The 14466-nt window shown below is 44.4% G+C and overlaps 1 protein-coding gene across 2 annotated transcripts in view; it reads right to left on the bottom strand.

The window, feature by feature from the left end:
• SOBP (sine oculis binding protein homolog) overlaps positions 1 to 12833 on the bottom strand; it is a 160075-nt gene extending 147242 nt beyond the window's left edge. For both annotated transcript variants that reach the window (XM_059176954.1, XM_059176953.1), the window contains exon 1: positions 12225 to 12833. In XM_059176954.1, the coding sequence (XP_059032937.1) occupies positions 12225 to 12320 (96 nt within the window). In that variant the 5' untranslated portion in view covers positions 12321 to 12833. The remainder of the gene's footprint in view (positions 1 to 12224) is intronic.
• Between the last annotated feature and the right edge of the window lie 1633 nt (positions 12834 to 14466).

Raw genomic sequence — 14466 nt, forward strand, 5'->3', positions numbered from 1 at the left:
TACACATCTCACAGCACACTAAGACAGTAGATCTTAAATGTTATCACCATGAAAAAGAAATGGTAACTATGGGAAGGGATGGAAGGGGTCGCTAACGCTACAGCGGTAAACATTTTGCAATATATTTTGTCCATCAAATCAGTGCATTGCACACTTTACACTTACACCATGTTACGTGTCAATTATACCTCAATGAAGCTGGGGGAATTTTCTTAAAATAAAAAGAAGGGCCCTGTGCTGCAGAATAAAGGCATCATAAATACGGAATGAATTTATTTTTTTAAAAAATCTCTATCTGGCAAGGCATCCTGAGCTTCCCAGACTAGCTAGAAAAGCGATATATTCTAACCTTCTCTGTGGCTCAAAGAACCTTTTCTCATTCTCCCTAGAAGCTGTCATTTCCGAATTACACTGGGATGTATAATTTATACACCTGAAACAAAGCACTCAGGCTAAACCAAGAGTGTGCACAGCCTCAGTGAGCGAGTTCCTGTTCTCTTGAATTTCACGACTTTAGATTTCAGCAGGGGTTGCATAAAAAAGAAGAGATATTACACTACTGACTCCACAAAAACAAACCTGGCATTTCAAACCACCCACAGAATGCTAGCATCTTTGCTTTCATGCCCACTTAAGCTCGGAGCTCCAACTGGGTCTATTGGTGACGATACAGGGCGCCGGCAGTTTAAAAAAAATCTAGCCAGATTGATTTAGTGTGACCATCCACAAGGCCAACAGTCAGCCATATCAAGCTTTAGTGAGGCATTTATTCTCTCTGATGGCTGGTCATGTCCACATTAAATAGACATTCTTTTCATGAGTGCACAAAGATGATATGATCGATCTGTATAATAATCGGCAACTTCTGGAATACCACTGAGGAGGACTCAGCTAAAATGCTGCTTTACTCAATCAGAAGAGATCCCTTTAATGAGGCACCCGTCTCCCCTAACACCCAATTCTTTTCACTAAGCTAAGCTCCTGGCCCAGAGAATGACAGTCGCTAAGCACACAAATCGAGGCCCTTCATCAGTGGTCTGGCAGCAGAAATCTCCAAGGATAAGGATTACACCTTACATCCAAACCCCGGCTCCCAACAGTGTTGAAAGCCAAATTCAAGCCATCCTCTTGGTCTGTGTGCTGTTTACCCCAATCTCCAAGAGAACCGTGCCAACGAGACAGAAAATCTTTTTTGCATAGTAACTCCTGGCCACCATATCCAATTTTCTAGACCGTTTGTATCTGGGCGCCTCTCTCTCTGGTTCTGTCTAACCTCTGAAGTGACACAAAGGCTACAGATGCATAATTCATGGAATAACCTGCCAGCCAAGGATATAGATTTGTTTGTTTTAGTCCAGCTGCAAATCCATTCAGCTTTTCAGAACCAATCCCAGGGATAGAGTCCAGAAGTTTCAGACATTAGGGTAAAGACTGAAACCTCAACTGGGTTATTAACACCAAATTCATATTACTGGGGCATCTTAACTACACCCCGTAGTTTATGGTTCGTGCTGAAAACTCAGAGGCTTCATGGAACAATCAATTTGAACTTGATCTATTCCATGATTTTCAAGTTACTATAAATGTCAATGAAAATAAACTCTGAAACATTTCCTTTCTTGACAGTGAAAATAAAAATAAACACCTTAATGCTTCACTATATGCCTGCAAAAGCAGAAAACAAAAGGTTTATAAACCCTCAAGCCATAAATCTCAAATCTTTCATGGAAGGAGAAGCAAGATGAAAGAAAAAGCAACACCAAAGTTTCCTGCAGCATATGAAATGGACTATTATTACGTCTGTCTCATACACTACTGTATTAAGAAATTAAAGAACCCCTAAGAATAGATAATTTAAGATTTTTAATTGCTAGGTAGCATTTGATGCTAGATATCATAAGGGCTCATTATGGTACTAAACCAAAGGAAATGAAATAGATTTTTGCAGTTATCATCCAAGAAACATAACATACTCTAGAAGAAATGAATTTAATGTTTATGGCCCAAAAGGGTTTTCAAATCCTTCTGGTAGAAAATTCCAGCAGTTGTTCTTTCCACATTTTTTGTATTATTACCCTTAAAAAAGGAGTTTTGTTAAAAAAAATCCTTTCCTACAAAAGTTTCTCATGTGTGCTATTTTTTTTTTAATAAAGGTGATAAGAGGGGTGCCCTGGGTGGCTCAGTCATTAAGCATCTACCTTCCACTCAGGTCTTGATCCCAGGGTCCTGGGATCAAGCCCCACATCGGGCTCTCTGCTTGGTGGAAAGCCTGTTTCTCCCTCTCCCACTCCTCTTGCTTGTGTTCCCTCTCTCACTGTGTCTCTATCAAATTGATAAATAAAATCTTTTAAAATTTTTTTAAATAAAATTAAAAGGTGCTGAGTTAAACTACAGAGATTTTAGAAGTAAAGATGTTCAATAAGACAAATTACTATACCAAGGGAGGTAGTGAAATTTATTTCCCCCCAAATCTTTTCCCAGCAAATGTCCTAGAAATAGAATGGGAAACTGATGTCCCTCAAGGTCCCTCCCCCATAGTAAGATTCTCTGAAATCAAAGAACTTTGACTTACACAAGAAATTAAGTATCTTTTGCAAAGAAATATCATAATTATCATGATCACACATCATAAATTTTAACGAACAGTTACTATTTCAAATATTTTATCATTGCTCCTATAAACCATGAAAATTGTGCCAGAAATTTCAATATTCTGGCATCTGAATCTCATTTTGCAGACTGCCTCTCACCCTTGGAAGTGGCACAAAAATCCTCTCTCATACCATGTGGTCCAATTTGGGTTTGGAAAATAGGTCACTATAATTATAATGATAATGTCTAACACTCTTACAGCACTTTACAGTGTTTCCACATCCTTTAACTCTCCTGTTCCTTTCAATAATCCTGTAAGTTGGGCATTTGATTTCAACAATAAACTTTTGGTGAACCTGTATGATACCCTCATTTTACAACAGAAAATTAGTGCATCCAGAAGGTAAATGGTAGGCATGAGACATCACCCAATAAAGTCAAAACAAAAATACAGATCTTCTGATTCTTATACCAGGCCTCTTTCTACGATCAATTCCATATAGTCCAATGTGTCAGCAATTCCAAAGAAATGACCTCCTTGGACCAACCAAAGAGCTGCAAAGCAATCATACTACAGGATATCAACATCACCTGTAAAGAGCTTTCCAACTAGGGCCCCTATCTACCTATGTTAAAACTTCATTTTACTTGCTTTTGGATTTAATCATTGGTCTATTCTCCTTAATTATTTGTATTATTGGGGGGGTCAAAATTCACTGTTGAAATTTAATCATCTCATTTTATAATTTTGGGGGCATTGCATCTGATTCTAATTGCTTTGTACTTTTTTTTTTTTTTTACGATTTTATTTATTTAGAGCAATGAGCAGGGAGAGAGGCAGAGGGGAAGAGAGAGAGAGGGAGAGAAGCAGACTCCCCACTAAGCAGGGAGCTGACATAGGCCTCCAGCTCACAAGATCATGATCTGAGCTGAAATCAAGAGTCAGATGCTTAATGGACTGAGCCACACAGGCACCCCTAATTGCTTTATATTTTTAATATTTACCCCAATACTACCTTACCCTCTCCAATTCCACCTTCTCAATCCCAGGACTCCTAAATTCCTAACATTTAGTCTGAAAAACATGAATTTAAAAAAAATAGGTCACAGAAAGATGATGGAAAGGCTGGAAATTTTACTATTTCCCCATTCCTTCTGAGTTCTTTAGATACTGGCAAAATATATTTTTGTTGAAACTTAATTCCCAGGCCATTCATTAGATTCTCCTTTTCTTTACCTGGAGGTACTGTACAAGTGTCAAAGTTCAATCTAAATGATTTTTCATGGAACATTTTACTGGTAAATAATAAAGAGTTAACTTCAAGACACTTTGAAAATTGCAGTAATTACAAATTCTCACAATACTTCTGAAATGCAAATACTTCAAGGTCTTCGAAAAGGACTAATGATTTTATTTTGAAAACAACAAACAGATTTAAAATATAGGTAGGTAACAGGGCACCTGGGTGGCACAGTCAGTTAAGCGTCTCACTCTTAGCCTCTGCTCGGGTCATGATCTCAGGGGTTGTGAGATTGACCCCCCTGGCTGCAGTCATGCTCAGTGAGGAGTCTGCTTGGGATTCTCTCCCTCTTCCTCCCTCTGCCTCTCCCACCAAGCACTCAAGCTCGCTGTCTCTCTTTCTCTCTCTCAAATTAATAAATCTTTAAAATATAGGTCAGTATCACTGATGTCTTTCTTACCAGTCCTCATAAAACTGAATGCTGACATGTTTCCAACTTTTTACCCTAACCAAGAGAGCAGAAAGTTTTCAGAGAGTTCCCAATCATTCATTCAAATGAGGGAAAAGCCATGACCTCTCTCTCCCCACAAACATAATCCCAATTTTCACTCTAAGTCCCAGTTTTGGTAAAATATGTCACCTATCCCAAATACACTACAAGTTACCCAAGGGCAAAAACCTTTTATTTTCCCCATGCCCCACCTAGGACATTGCCTAGCACTTAGAATGCACTCTGTCAACGTGCTAGTACATTTGAAAACTTGCACAAATCTTAAGTTCAAAATTACAGAGAAATGATCAAATAAATTTCAAGGAAACTGATTTTAAAAATAAGTATGTGCAAGTTAAAAGAATTGTAATATCCAATGTTAATGAGCAGTCTCTTAGTGCTGGAAATTTAAGTTGATACAACTTTTAGAAAAGGTTATTTGACTATATGCAGTAAAAGCCTTTAAAAATGTACATACCCTTTCATTCAGCAATTTTATTTCTCAGCACTATAGGAACTATTCTAAGGAAATGTGTGCAAAAATATGCACGTTCAGGAATGTTTATCTTGGTGTTTTTTTTTTCTTAGAAACAAACTATATGTCAAACAGTAGGAACCTGGTTAAATAAATTACAGCTTAGTCATGGGATGACTGAAATAGAATACTATTTTGCACTAAAATATACTCTGTAGATAAATTTTTACTGCCATGAAAAGCTATTAATGATATATTAAGTTTTTAAAGGAAGGATAGTATATAAGACCATTTTTGTTTAAAAAAATAGTATATATCACACATAGAAAAGGGCATTAAAAGACATATATCAAAATGTTGATAGTTATTATGTCTGGGTGGGAAAATTATAGGCTTTGTTTTTCTTTTAGCTTACTTGTATTGCTTACTCTACCACTTCTATCGGGTCTATGTATTCTTATAAAAATAAATCACTTTAATTAAAAATTAATTAACACATAGTCTTCTCATAGACAGCCATGTCATCTGCATTCACAGTCCTAATGACAATAAAAAGGATCTGTCAGTTATATAACTTCAAAACATTCTGACACACACTGTCCATGAAAGTGAAGCCTATGAGAAATACTTTCAAAGGAAACCCCCAATTCTAAACAATTTACAATGTTGGGGGGTGGGAAATGCTAGTATCTCTGCTGGCTGAGATTATGAATGATGGAATGGTGGTTGTTTTTGGAAAATATTTTATCTCCCTTTTCATCTCCATGTGTTCTGAGACAGATTTCTATTAAGCGTCATTGAACTTGTTAATTGAGATTTTAAAAGGGGGGGTGAAAGAGCAATTTGCAGAAGACAGCTGATTTCTTCTGCAGACGTAAGAACTGAACTTGATCACAAGTGGGTTTCTAGCGCTATGCCCACATCTGGCCTAGGGTTGGGTCTAAGTCACCTGTCTTAACACAGGCTCACTGGATCGGTTTTATTTTAGAGCTCTGCAAGAAGGTCGGAAGGTAAAATTTAAATAATGCAAAAGAAATATTGTAAGAGCCCTTGACACATTTACTCCACATTCATGATACCACTGGATCAGATGGTATCTTAAGGATGAAGCGCTCCCCACAGATGACCCAGTAGAGGCCATCCACATGATGGAGTCAGAAGAGCGGCCGGTTTATACCTGGGTACCCACTGAAGCCTTGATGGTTTTACCCAAACTACAGCCTATTAGCCTGAGATCCCTTAAAGATGGTCACTGCATTCCATTTGGATCATTTTGTAGCATAGTCCTCGGCCACAACGCAATGATGACAATGCCGTTCTAAGGGCAGAAGACACATCATCACACTAAAATCCAATTCCGGCCTGGAGCACGCCTGCGGAGAAAGTCTTGTTCTCTTATTGATATATTCTAAATGGGAAGGCTCCATCATTGGCATAGGAAAACAAAGTTGTGTGTTTCCACATATAAAACCTACATTGCTTTATGGTCTTTTTGTGACATGGCATAATTATGTCCCCACATTTGAATCTGTGGCCAGGACATCAAATGTCCTATAAAAGGTCAAACAAGTGCTGTGACATTGCGGATTCCAGCCCTGAGGCTAACATTGTGGCAAGCAAGGCAGGTGTGTGGCTATGGGCAGCTGTGTCCCATCGCAGCTGCAGAACCCCCCTAAAAATCACCAGGACTTGTTACATTGTCTTTCTGTCCCTGCCAAAGCCACTCGCCTTAAAACAGGACAGAGTTCCACAAGCCTTTGGTTATGTAAGAGATATTAACACCCATCAGTCTACGGATCCTAAAATATACATTCAGCAAATCTCACTCACCATTTTTTCATGTCTGTTTACACGTTTCAGTTGGCAGCACCAAAAACAAAGTACTCTTTTTTTTTTTTTTTCCCCTCATTCTACCCAGTAATATCCCTTTTCTTTTAGGAAAATATTCAATAATCTTATTAGCTTGAGAGTGTAAGTGTGGCTGACTTCCCATTCCACAAAAGGAAGTTTGAGACTTCAGAGCGTTTTAAACGTTCCGCCTTCTACTACTTCTAATAATTTTTTTTAATTTATTTATTTGACAGATAGAGATCACAAGCAGGCAGAGAGGTAGGCAGAGAGAAAGGGGGAAGCAGGCTCCCTGATGAGCAGAGAGCCGGATGCGGGGCTCCATCCCAGGACCCTGAGATCATGACCTAAGCTGAATGCAGAGGCCCAACCCACTGAGCCACCCAGGCACCCCTAATAATTTTTTTTTTTTCTAAAGAAAGAGAAGTATAAAGACTTTTAATGAAAAGGAAACTTGCCTAGAAGATATAAAAGGCATGGTCACCTTAACAAAACACTATCTTTCTCTGTGACTCTCCTTTTTTCAGACAGTCACTTGTGCTCACTGATATTTGCCCTTTTTGAGGCCCTGTTTTTGACTTTCCTTTAAAAACTTTGTTACCTCTTGGTTTCTATGAGTCTGTCTTTCACACAAGCAGAGTAGGGCTTGGCTTCTCAGAGCAGTGTTTGGCAAGCACAGAGGCAGGAAACGCAGAAGGGAATGAGTCTGTCAGACTCATTTTCTTCTAGTTCAAATGTTTATTTCAGATTCGGGAGGAAGTGGAGTGGTTCCTTTCCATTTCCTGGTCTCTGGAACCTGCGAGTTGTATAAGGCTTCGAGAATCTTGCTCTATCACACTCACAGGTTCACAGACGGAGAGAAAGTCTCTTTTCAGAAAGCCCTGGTTTGAACAGAGCAGAATTCATAGCTCTCCACGCCCTCCCACAACTCTCTTAATGGGTTTTGAGTGGAGCCTTGAGCAGGACAACAGAGAGCAATGTGGAAGACAAAGCTGGTGGGAACATCCCCTTTCAGCTTCCAAGGAGTACGGACCATGTCCCAGCTAACAGGAGTCCCCAGCCCCGCCACGTGGCACACCTGGGGCCACTGCTCAGCAGCGAGGTCTGACAGGAGTTGTGAATGCCATGGTGAGATCTGTCCTGAGCCCACTTTCTAAGTTCCTGAGACTGGCTGTGTCTGACATTAAGATGGAGAGTCAGCAGCAAAACTTAAAATATACCTGTTTTAGTAATGAGCTGATTTCAACCTTGAACATGCTGACTTTTCCACACTGTGATTTCTCCTTTTTTTTTTCTTTTTAAATGGAAACCTATTTATTTCACTGCACTCACCAGCTTGGTTCTGCAACTTGCTTTATTGTCTATGCAGTTGACACAGGTCATTTTTAATGCCAAATGGAGACCATCAGAAACCAAATTAGCAAATCTTGTGGTGAGTTTACTACTAAACTCTAACAGATGTGCCTGTCTCTTAACTGTAGGCAACAGGACTGTAGCATAATTTTAGGTACAAATTACTTACTGGGAATATTTATAGACAAAAAAAAAAAAAAATTCTTCAGTAAAGGAGACCTGAAGACATTTAACTCAGATTATCCTGTAGTTTAACAATTGATAGAGAAATAACACTGTAAATGTATTAATTATGGTTTGCTTAGGAAAGTTTCCAGGGCAGAGAGCTTGATCTAATCACATTGGTTTTGTCAGAGCACTTTAAAAGATAAAAATCTGACTCATTACCTCTACTCATAATGTAGTTTTTTTGAGTTGCATTACTGTTTGGTAGCCACTAATCACATTCCCTAAGATCTATGTAAGCAAAAATACATACCCTTAAGTACAACTGTATTTACACTTAACACCTGTATTTACATTTACACATTCAAAAGTACAAACTCATTTTTATGTTCTATCTACCGTGCTCTAGGGGAACTCCTACAATGAATTAGTCCTTCTATATGTTGGGATTCCCTCCTAGGATCCATTAATTATGACACATATGAGCTAACAGTATATTGAAGACTATTATGTCTTCACTAGATACAATCACAATACTCACTTTGGAAACCAAAAATAGTCAAAATGTAAATTGCATCACCATCTAATTTTTTTAAATCGTCTCTACTGGTCTCTAACTAAATAAGGCACACTTACGGTAAGTACAGTAAAGTAACAAGTCTCTTTAATCAAGAAAAACCAGGATGAAGTGAGGAAGAAGAAAAGGAAAGATAAGGAAACATTGTAAAGGTCATAATGAGACAAGCATTTCTACTTGAAGATATTTTTACTACACTACAAGCAAGCTATGCCAAGTCATGTACTCTTCACACACAAAATTATATTGTATCAAATTCAAATTTGTTACAACTGCCATGCACATTAAACCAGTGATAATGAAAATGTAACCGAATATCTGATCTAGTCAAACAGCGACCAACATTAGCTCCCAGCCACATGAAGACAATCTCCAATGCCATTACTGGTGTCAGCTAAACCTCAGCCAGTTTGTCCTCTCCAGCCATTTTTAAATAAATATGTAACTATCTCAATTAGGAGATCTTGAAGAAAGCCTCATGATGAGGTGATTTTGTTGCTCATTCTCAGCGCCCTGCATTTGCTGTACTTAAAATAGACACTTGTACCAATGTCCTTTCTATTACCCGAAGGGGGGGAAAAATCACATACACACCAGTCCTTTCTCTTTCAGCTCACAGAGAAGCAACTTGATCCACCCGGTGTTGAAACCCGAGTAGGTCACTGTACACCATGATAAAATTCCCTAATCCCTGAGCCAAATCTCCCTAAGGGGGGCCTCCTCCTGACCCTCCACTTCCCAGGCTGACTTTTCCATTCGCTCTCTCCTCTGTCCCCCTTTCATTTCCCCTACCTTCAAGCCTTGATATGTGATCCTCGGTGGGGGCTCAGGTTTCCGTTTTTACAGCTTAGGCCGTGCTAGCTGTATACATTCCTTTCTTTCTGCCGGGCAGTGATTACTTACCAGGGTTTAGTTTACACTGGTCCAGATGAAAGCCGTTCAGATGAAGGCAAACACAGTCAGGCAGCTCCAGCAGCACCGATATGAAGCTGCACAAGGCCACATTGTGTTCTCGGTGACATTTTGTTGCACATATTTTTATACAGGGCAACCAACTTGTTATGTTACTCTACACTGTGGGTTTGGGGACAAGGAGGGGTAATAGTAAGATGACGCTGAAGGGGGGGGGTTATTGATGCGGTTGGTAATATTAAAAGCAGAAAAATATTAATAAGTTCAAACTAACCCTTTCACGGTTTGACTTTGAGAAAATACTTTTCAAATGAAGACTTTGGGGGCTCTTCTCTTAGAGGAATACCTACAAAACAATTCCACTGGAAATGGGAATTCATGCCTGTTGGCATGGTGTGCACTGACATGACTGACAATTTCCGCCGGGTTCTCTCACACATGGGTCCAAACCAGACAGAAAATGCCAATCCTACAGGCAACTGAATTATTTGCTGCGTAAAACTTCTTACTTAATGCTGCTCTGCGCAGAAACAGTGAGGACAACTTCAAATAGTAGATGGTGATTTGGAAGAAAAATAACATTTTTAAAAAAGAGGAAATTCTGTGCACGGAGGTTAATACCATACTTAGTCCTGCAGCATTGGCTAAAAATTGTGTAATTTTTCCCCTTCACACAATGTTGTTTTTGTTTCTTCCTCACCAGTTCAGACAAACATCTGTTATACTGTAGAAGGACAACTATCTCCCAAACCACGGAGTGCGCCCGCAGCCAAAGTCAACAACGCGAGCCCCAAGCATTGAGCACAGTCAGCCTTTATATCCAGCCGGGATAACATTTCACATGTTTTGATTAAAATTAGCTAATTTGTAATTCTAGAACCTATGAAACTTAAAAGCTGCCATCCATATAGATCACATTAGGCAGTGTTTTAAAGGGCCAGCGCACACTGATTTCCTAGTGGCTTCACTTCTCTCCTCTTCCCTCACCCCATATTTAAAATGAACTGGAAAAGTAATCTGGAAATGCAAGACAGGAGGGAAGGGTGAGAAAGAATGGTTTTTGTAGACTGTTTGAATTCCACCCCCATTGTTAGACAACTCCTACTGGTTTCTCTTTTTAAAAACTATCACTGAATTCAATGGTGGTTTCCATCAGAAGGAATGGCATTGATTTCCAAGGCAAATCTTCCTAAACTCTCTTTGGACCGATTGAGGCTGCCCCTCATGGTTTCAGACACAAAGTTCCTCACCCAGAAATAAAAACTCAAATCTCCAAATTGAAATTGCTAAACATAGGTACCTAGGTATTCATACAGCAAGTCTTATCCATGTGCCCCTTTCTAAACGGGCTTCTCAGAAGGCACTCTCATAGAATATGTTCTAACCAAGAAAGCGTCAAAACGCGATAAATTTTATTTAGTTGCATGCCATTTTCATCCAGTCTGTCTTTTAAACACAAACTTCGCCAACCTGACAAAGTCAGTTGGCAGTGTTTAGAATTCTATGCAGAAGACGGTGAACATCAGGACGGCTGCGGAATGAAAACTAAAGTCCCCCTGAAAACTGCTACTTGCTTGTAATTCACAAAAAGAAAAAAATATATATATTTTTTGAAATCCAGAGAGACTCGTGAAATCAACACAGAATAAAACCCTCGCCGGGCAAAACCTTCAACTTCATGGAAAATAAGGGGGGGAGGGGTCCGGAGCTGAGCGGTGATCTTGTGCAATCGCTCCAACGCGAACAGCTGGAGCGCCAGGCGGCTGCGCTCACCACCTCTGGAGCACCGCTGGCCTGGCGGGGAGCCCGGCCTCGCCGACAGGACTCCCGGCTGGCCTTTCCGAACAATGGGCAGGCGCTCTGGAAGGCCGGCCCTCAGACAGTTATCTTTCAGCCCGGCTAGCCCAGGTCTGCTAAACTGGGAAGCGGAGCACGCAAAGGGGAGCGGGAGGCAGAGGCAGCCGAGTGAGAGGAGCGGACAGGGGCGGGCGAGGCGAGCCGGCCGTCAACACGGTACCCAGACCCATGCCGCCGGGGCCGCACTTGCCGCGGCACTGACAGCCTCTTTACACCACCGCAGCTGGCTAGTTGGGGGGAAGCGGGATCGAGGAGCGGGGAGATGAACTGAAGGGCAGGGAGCAATCGAGCGCTCCCGGGGTTCCTCGGCCCGGCAGCTCCTTAACTTTGGAGCGATCCGAGAAATGGTTCCCGAAGAAAAGGGGTAAAACTACACCGCCGACTAGGAAAGCCTCTTCACCAGGTCCACCCGCCACTGGGGCCCCCGGTCCCCTCCCACTGAAACGCGCCTGTGCCAACCTGGGGTTTATAAGGTTAAATAGTATGTGGTTTCCCGGGCGCCCCCCACCCCCCATCAAATCGGAGGCAGGCAAATCTCGGGGATGCAGCCCGCGAGTTGGCCTCGGTTTTGCACCTGGAGGAGGAGCTGAGGCTTTCTGGGCATCCTACAGAAACTGACAAGCGCTCCCCGTACCCCCCAAATCCATACAACGGCCCAAAGGGAGCGAGCGGAAGAAAGAGCTCAGTCTCTCCAGCCCCGAAGTCCAAAAATACCTTCATTTCCTCATTGATCTCCCTTTTCACTGGGTGAGCCGGTTTCCTGCTCCTTTTATTTTCCGGAGGTCTCCCTTCTTTCTCCATTTCTGCCATGTTTTTGTGTCTGGTTTCTGTGGAGATGAAATGGCTGCTGCCGCCGCCGGCGGTGGTGGTGGTGGTGGTGGTGGTGTTAGTGGTGGTGGTGGTGGTGGTGGAGGTGGTGCTGATGGTGGCAATGCTGGCGGAGGTAGCGGTGCTGGCGGGGCTGGGGCTGGGGCTGGGGCTGGGGCTGGGAGGGGGGAGGGCAGGCGGGCGCCGGAGAAGCGGGGTCTCTTCTAGCGGCCGAGAACGTCAGTGGCTGTCAGAGGGAAAGGTAGCTCGAGGAGTCTCGGGGATGCCGCCGCCGCCGCCGCTCCTGCTCCCGCTGCCGCCGCCGCCGCCAGCGCCGCCGCCGCCGCCGCTGCCCCTGCCGCCGCCGCTGCCTCTGCCGCTCCCGCCGCCGCCGCCGCCGCCGCCGGGCTGCATCCTCGGTGCCCCGTGGAGTCGTCAGCCATCTTCCGTCGCTCTGTCCGTCTGCATGGGCGAGCGGAACGAGGGCCGGGCGCGGAGAGAGCTGCTCTGGGCGTGCGTGCGTGGATGTGTGTGTGCGCCCGGGAGAGCGCGCCAGCCCCGGCGCCCAGCGCCTCCCGCGAGCCGAGCCGGGGGCGGGCCGGGGGCCGGCGCGGGGAGAAGGGGGCGGGAGGGAGGGGGAAAGGTGGGGGGGCTAGGACGGCCCCCGGCTCCCGAGCGGGCGTGGCTTCCACCGTCACTGAATACGCGGATGCTGCGCGGCTTCGGGGGCTGCTCGCGGCCGCTTGCTCATCCGCTGCGGGCACCGGCGGGACGCGGCTGCCACCTCGGCGAGACGGGCCCCGGGGCCGCCCCGACCCCAGCTGTTCTCCTTAGCTCCATGATGTGGGCTCGCGTGGGTCTGGAGTTAGCTTTTGAGCCCGTCCTAAAGGCTGCTAAGGAAAAAAAAAAAAAAAATGAATGGGGGTGAAGGGAGGAAGGTGGGCGGTGGGAGGGCACGGGGACCCGAGGTCGAGTTGCAAAAGGGCCGCTTTGCTTTCCCTCGGGGAAGGCTGACCGCGCTAGCCGCCTGCGGATCCGAGCGCCGGGGTCTCGGGGGGAAGGAGACCACTGCCCGGACTTCCCCCCCGCAGTTGCCAGGACAGTGTCCTCTCGGGGGGAGGCCTCAGGGCGCGCGGAGGCAGGAGGCCTCCTGGAGAGGTCCCTGTGCCAGCTCCGCGGGTTCCCAACGCGGCGCGGGCTACGACTGCGCTGGCAAGACCGCTTTTGCCTCTCAATGAACCACTTAGAAGTAGGACACCTCAGCCCTCAGCCCCCTGTTCTTTCTTCTTTCTTTTCCCTCCAGTTCGCTCTCGCTCTTTCTCTCTCTCTCTCTCTCTCTCTCTCTCTCACACACACACACACACACACACACGTGTCTCACTACAAAGTAACAGCTTTACCCTGTGACCCCGCGCGCACCCTTGTCCCAGTGCCCTGGGTTTAACCTCCAAAGCATTGGATGCTGCTGGGACCGCAGGGTCCCGCGTAGGGTTCCGTGGGCCGGGTGCTGGTTGCCCTCGCCCCGCCCGACGGGACCCTCCCTACACCGCCCGGCGACACTTCTCCGTGACTTCCCTGCGCCCGGCTGCTCTCCCGCAGCCGTGATCGCTCCCCCTGAGCTCTCGCGCCTCCGCTTTGGCCCTCTCGGTCCACGCCTGGGGCCAATCAAGCTCGGATTGCATTTGTCGCTCTCTGGGTGGAGGCATTGGTGGGAGCGATTTGATGAGGCTTCGGTGAGATACGCAGCCCCGACCGCTCCTACGCGCGGCAGGGGGCACATTGACGTTCCCCTCTTCGCTTTCCCGCGCCGCCACACTTCGTAATTACCTGACACAATGCGATATGGGGGTGTCCATTGTTCCACTGCTTGTTATTATGGAGTGTTCATTATAACAGTGGTGGAACTTAAAATTACACAATTTTTTAAGTACTTAAAGATTGAATGAATCGGTTTGGGGAATATGAGTCAGCTTTCCATTAAAATCTTTTTGGCCTGTCAAACGAGGCTCATTCTGGGTACCACGTTGCCTAATTTGCATTTTAGCACTGTTTTGTTTCTAGAACGTCAAATTAGAGATATTTGGGAGCTACTCGGGAGGGCTAAGCACTTCTACGGTGGCTGTTTTGCATCTTAGCATTATTTTGGGTC

Source organism: Mustela lutreola, chromosome 6 (genome assembly GCF_030435805.1).
Source record: "Mustela lutreola isolate mMusLut2 chromosome 6, mMusLut2.pri, whole genome shotgun sequence".
Classification (NCBI taxonomy): Eukaryota; Metazoa; Chordata; class Mammalia; order Carnivora; family Mustelidae; genus Mustela; species Mustela lutreola.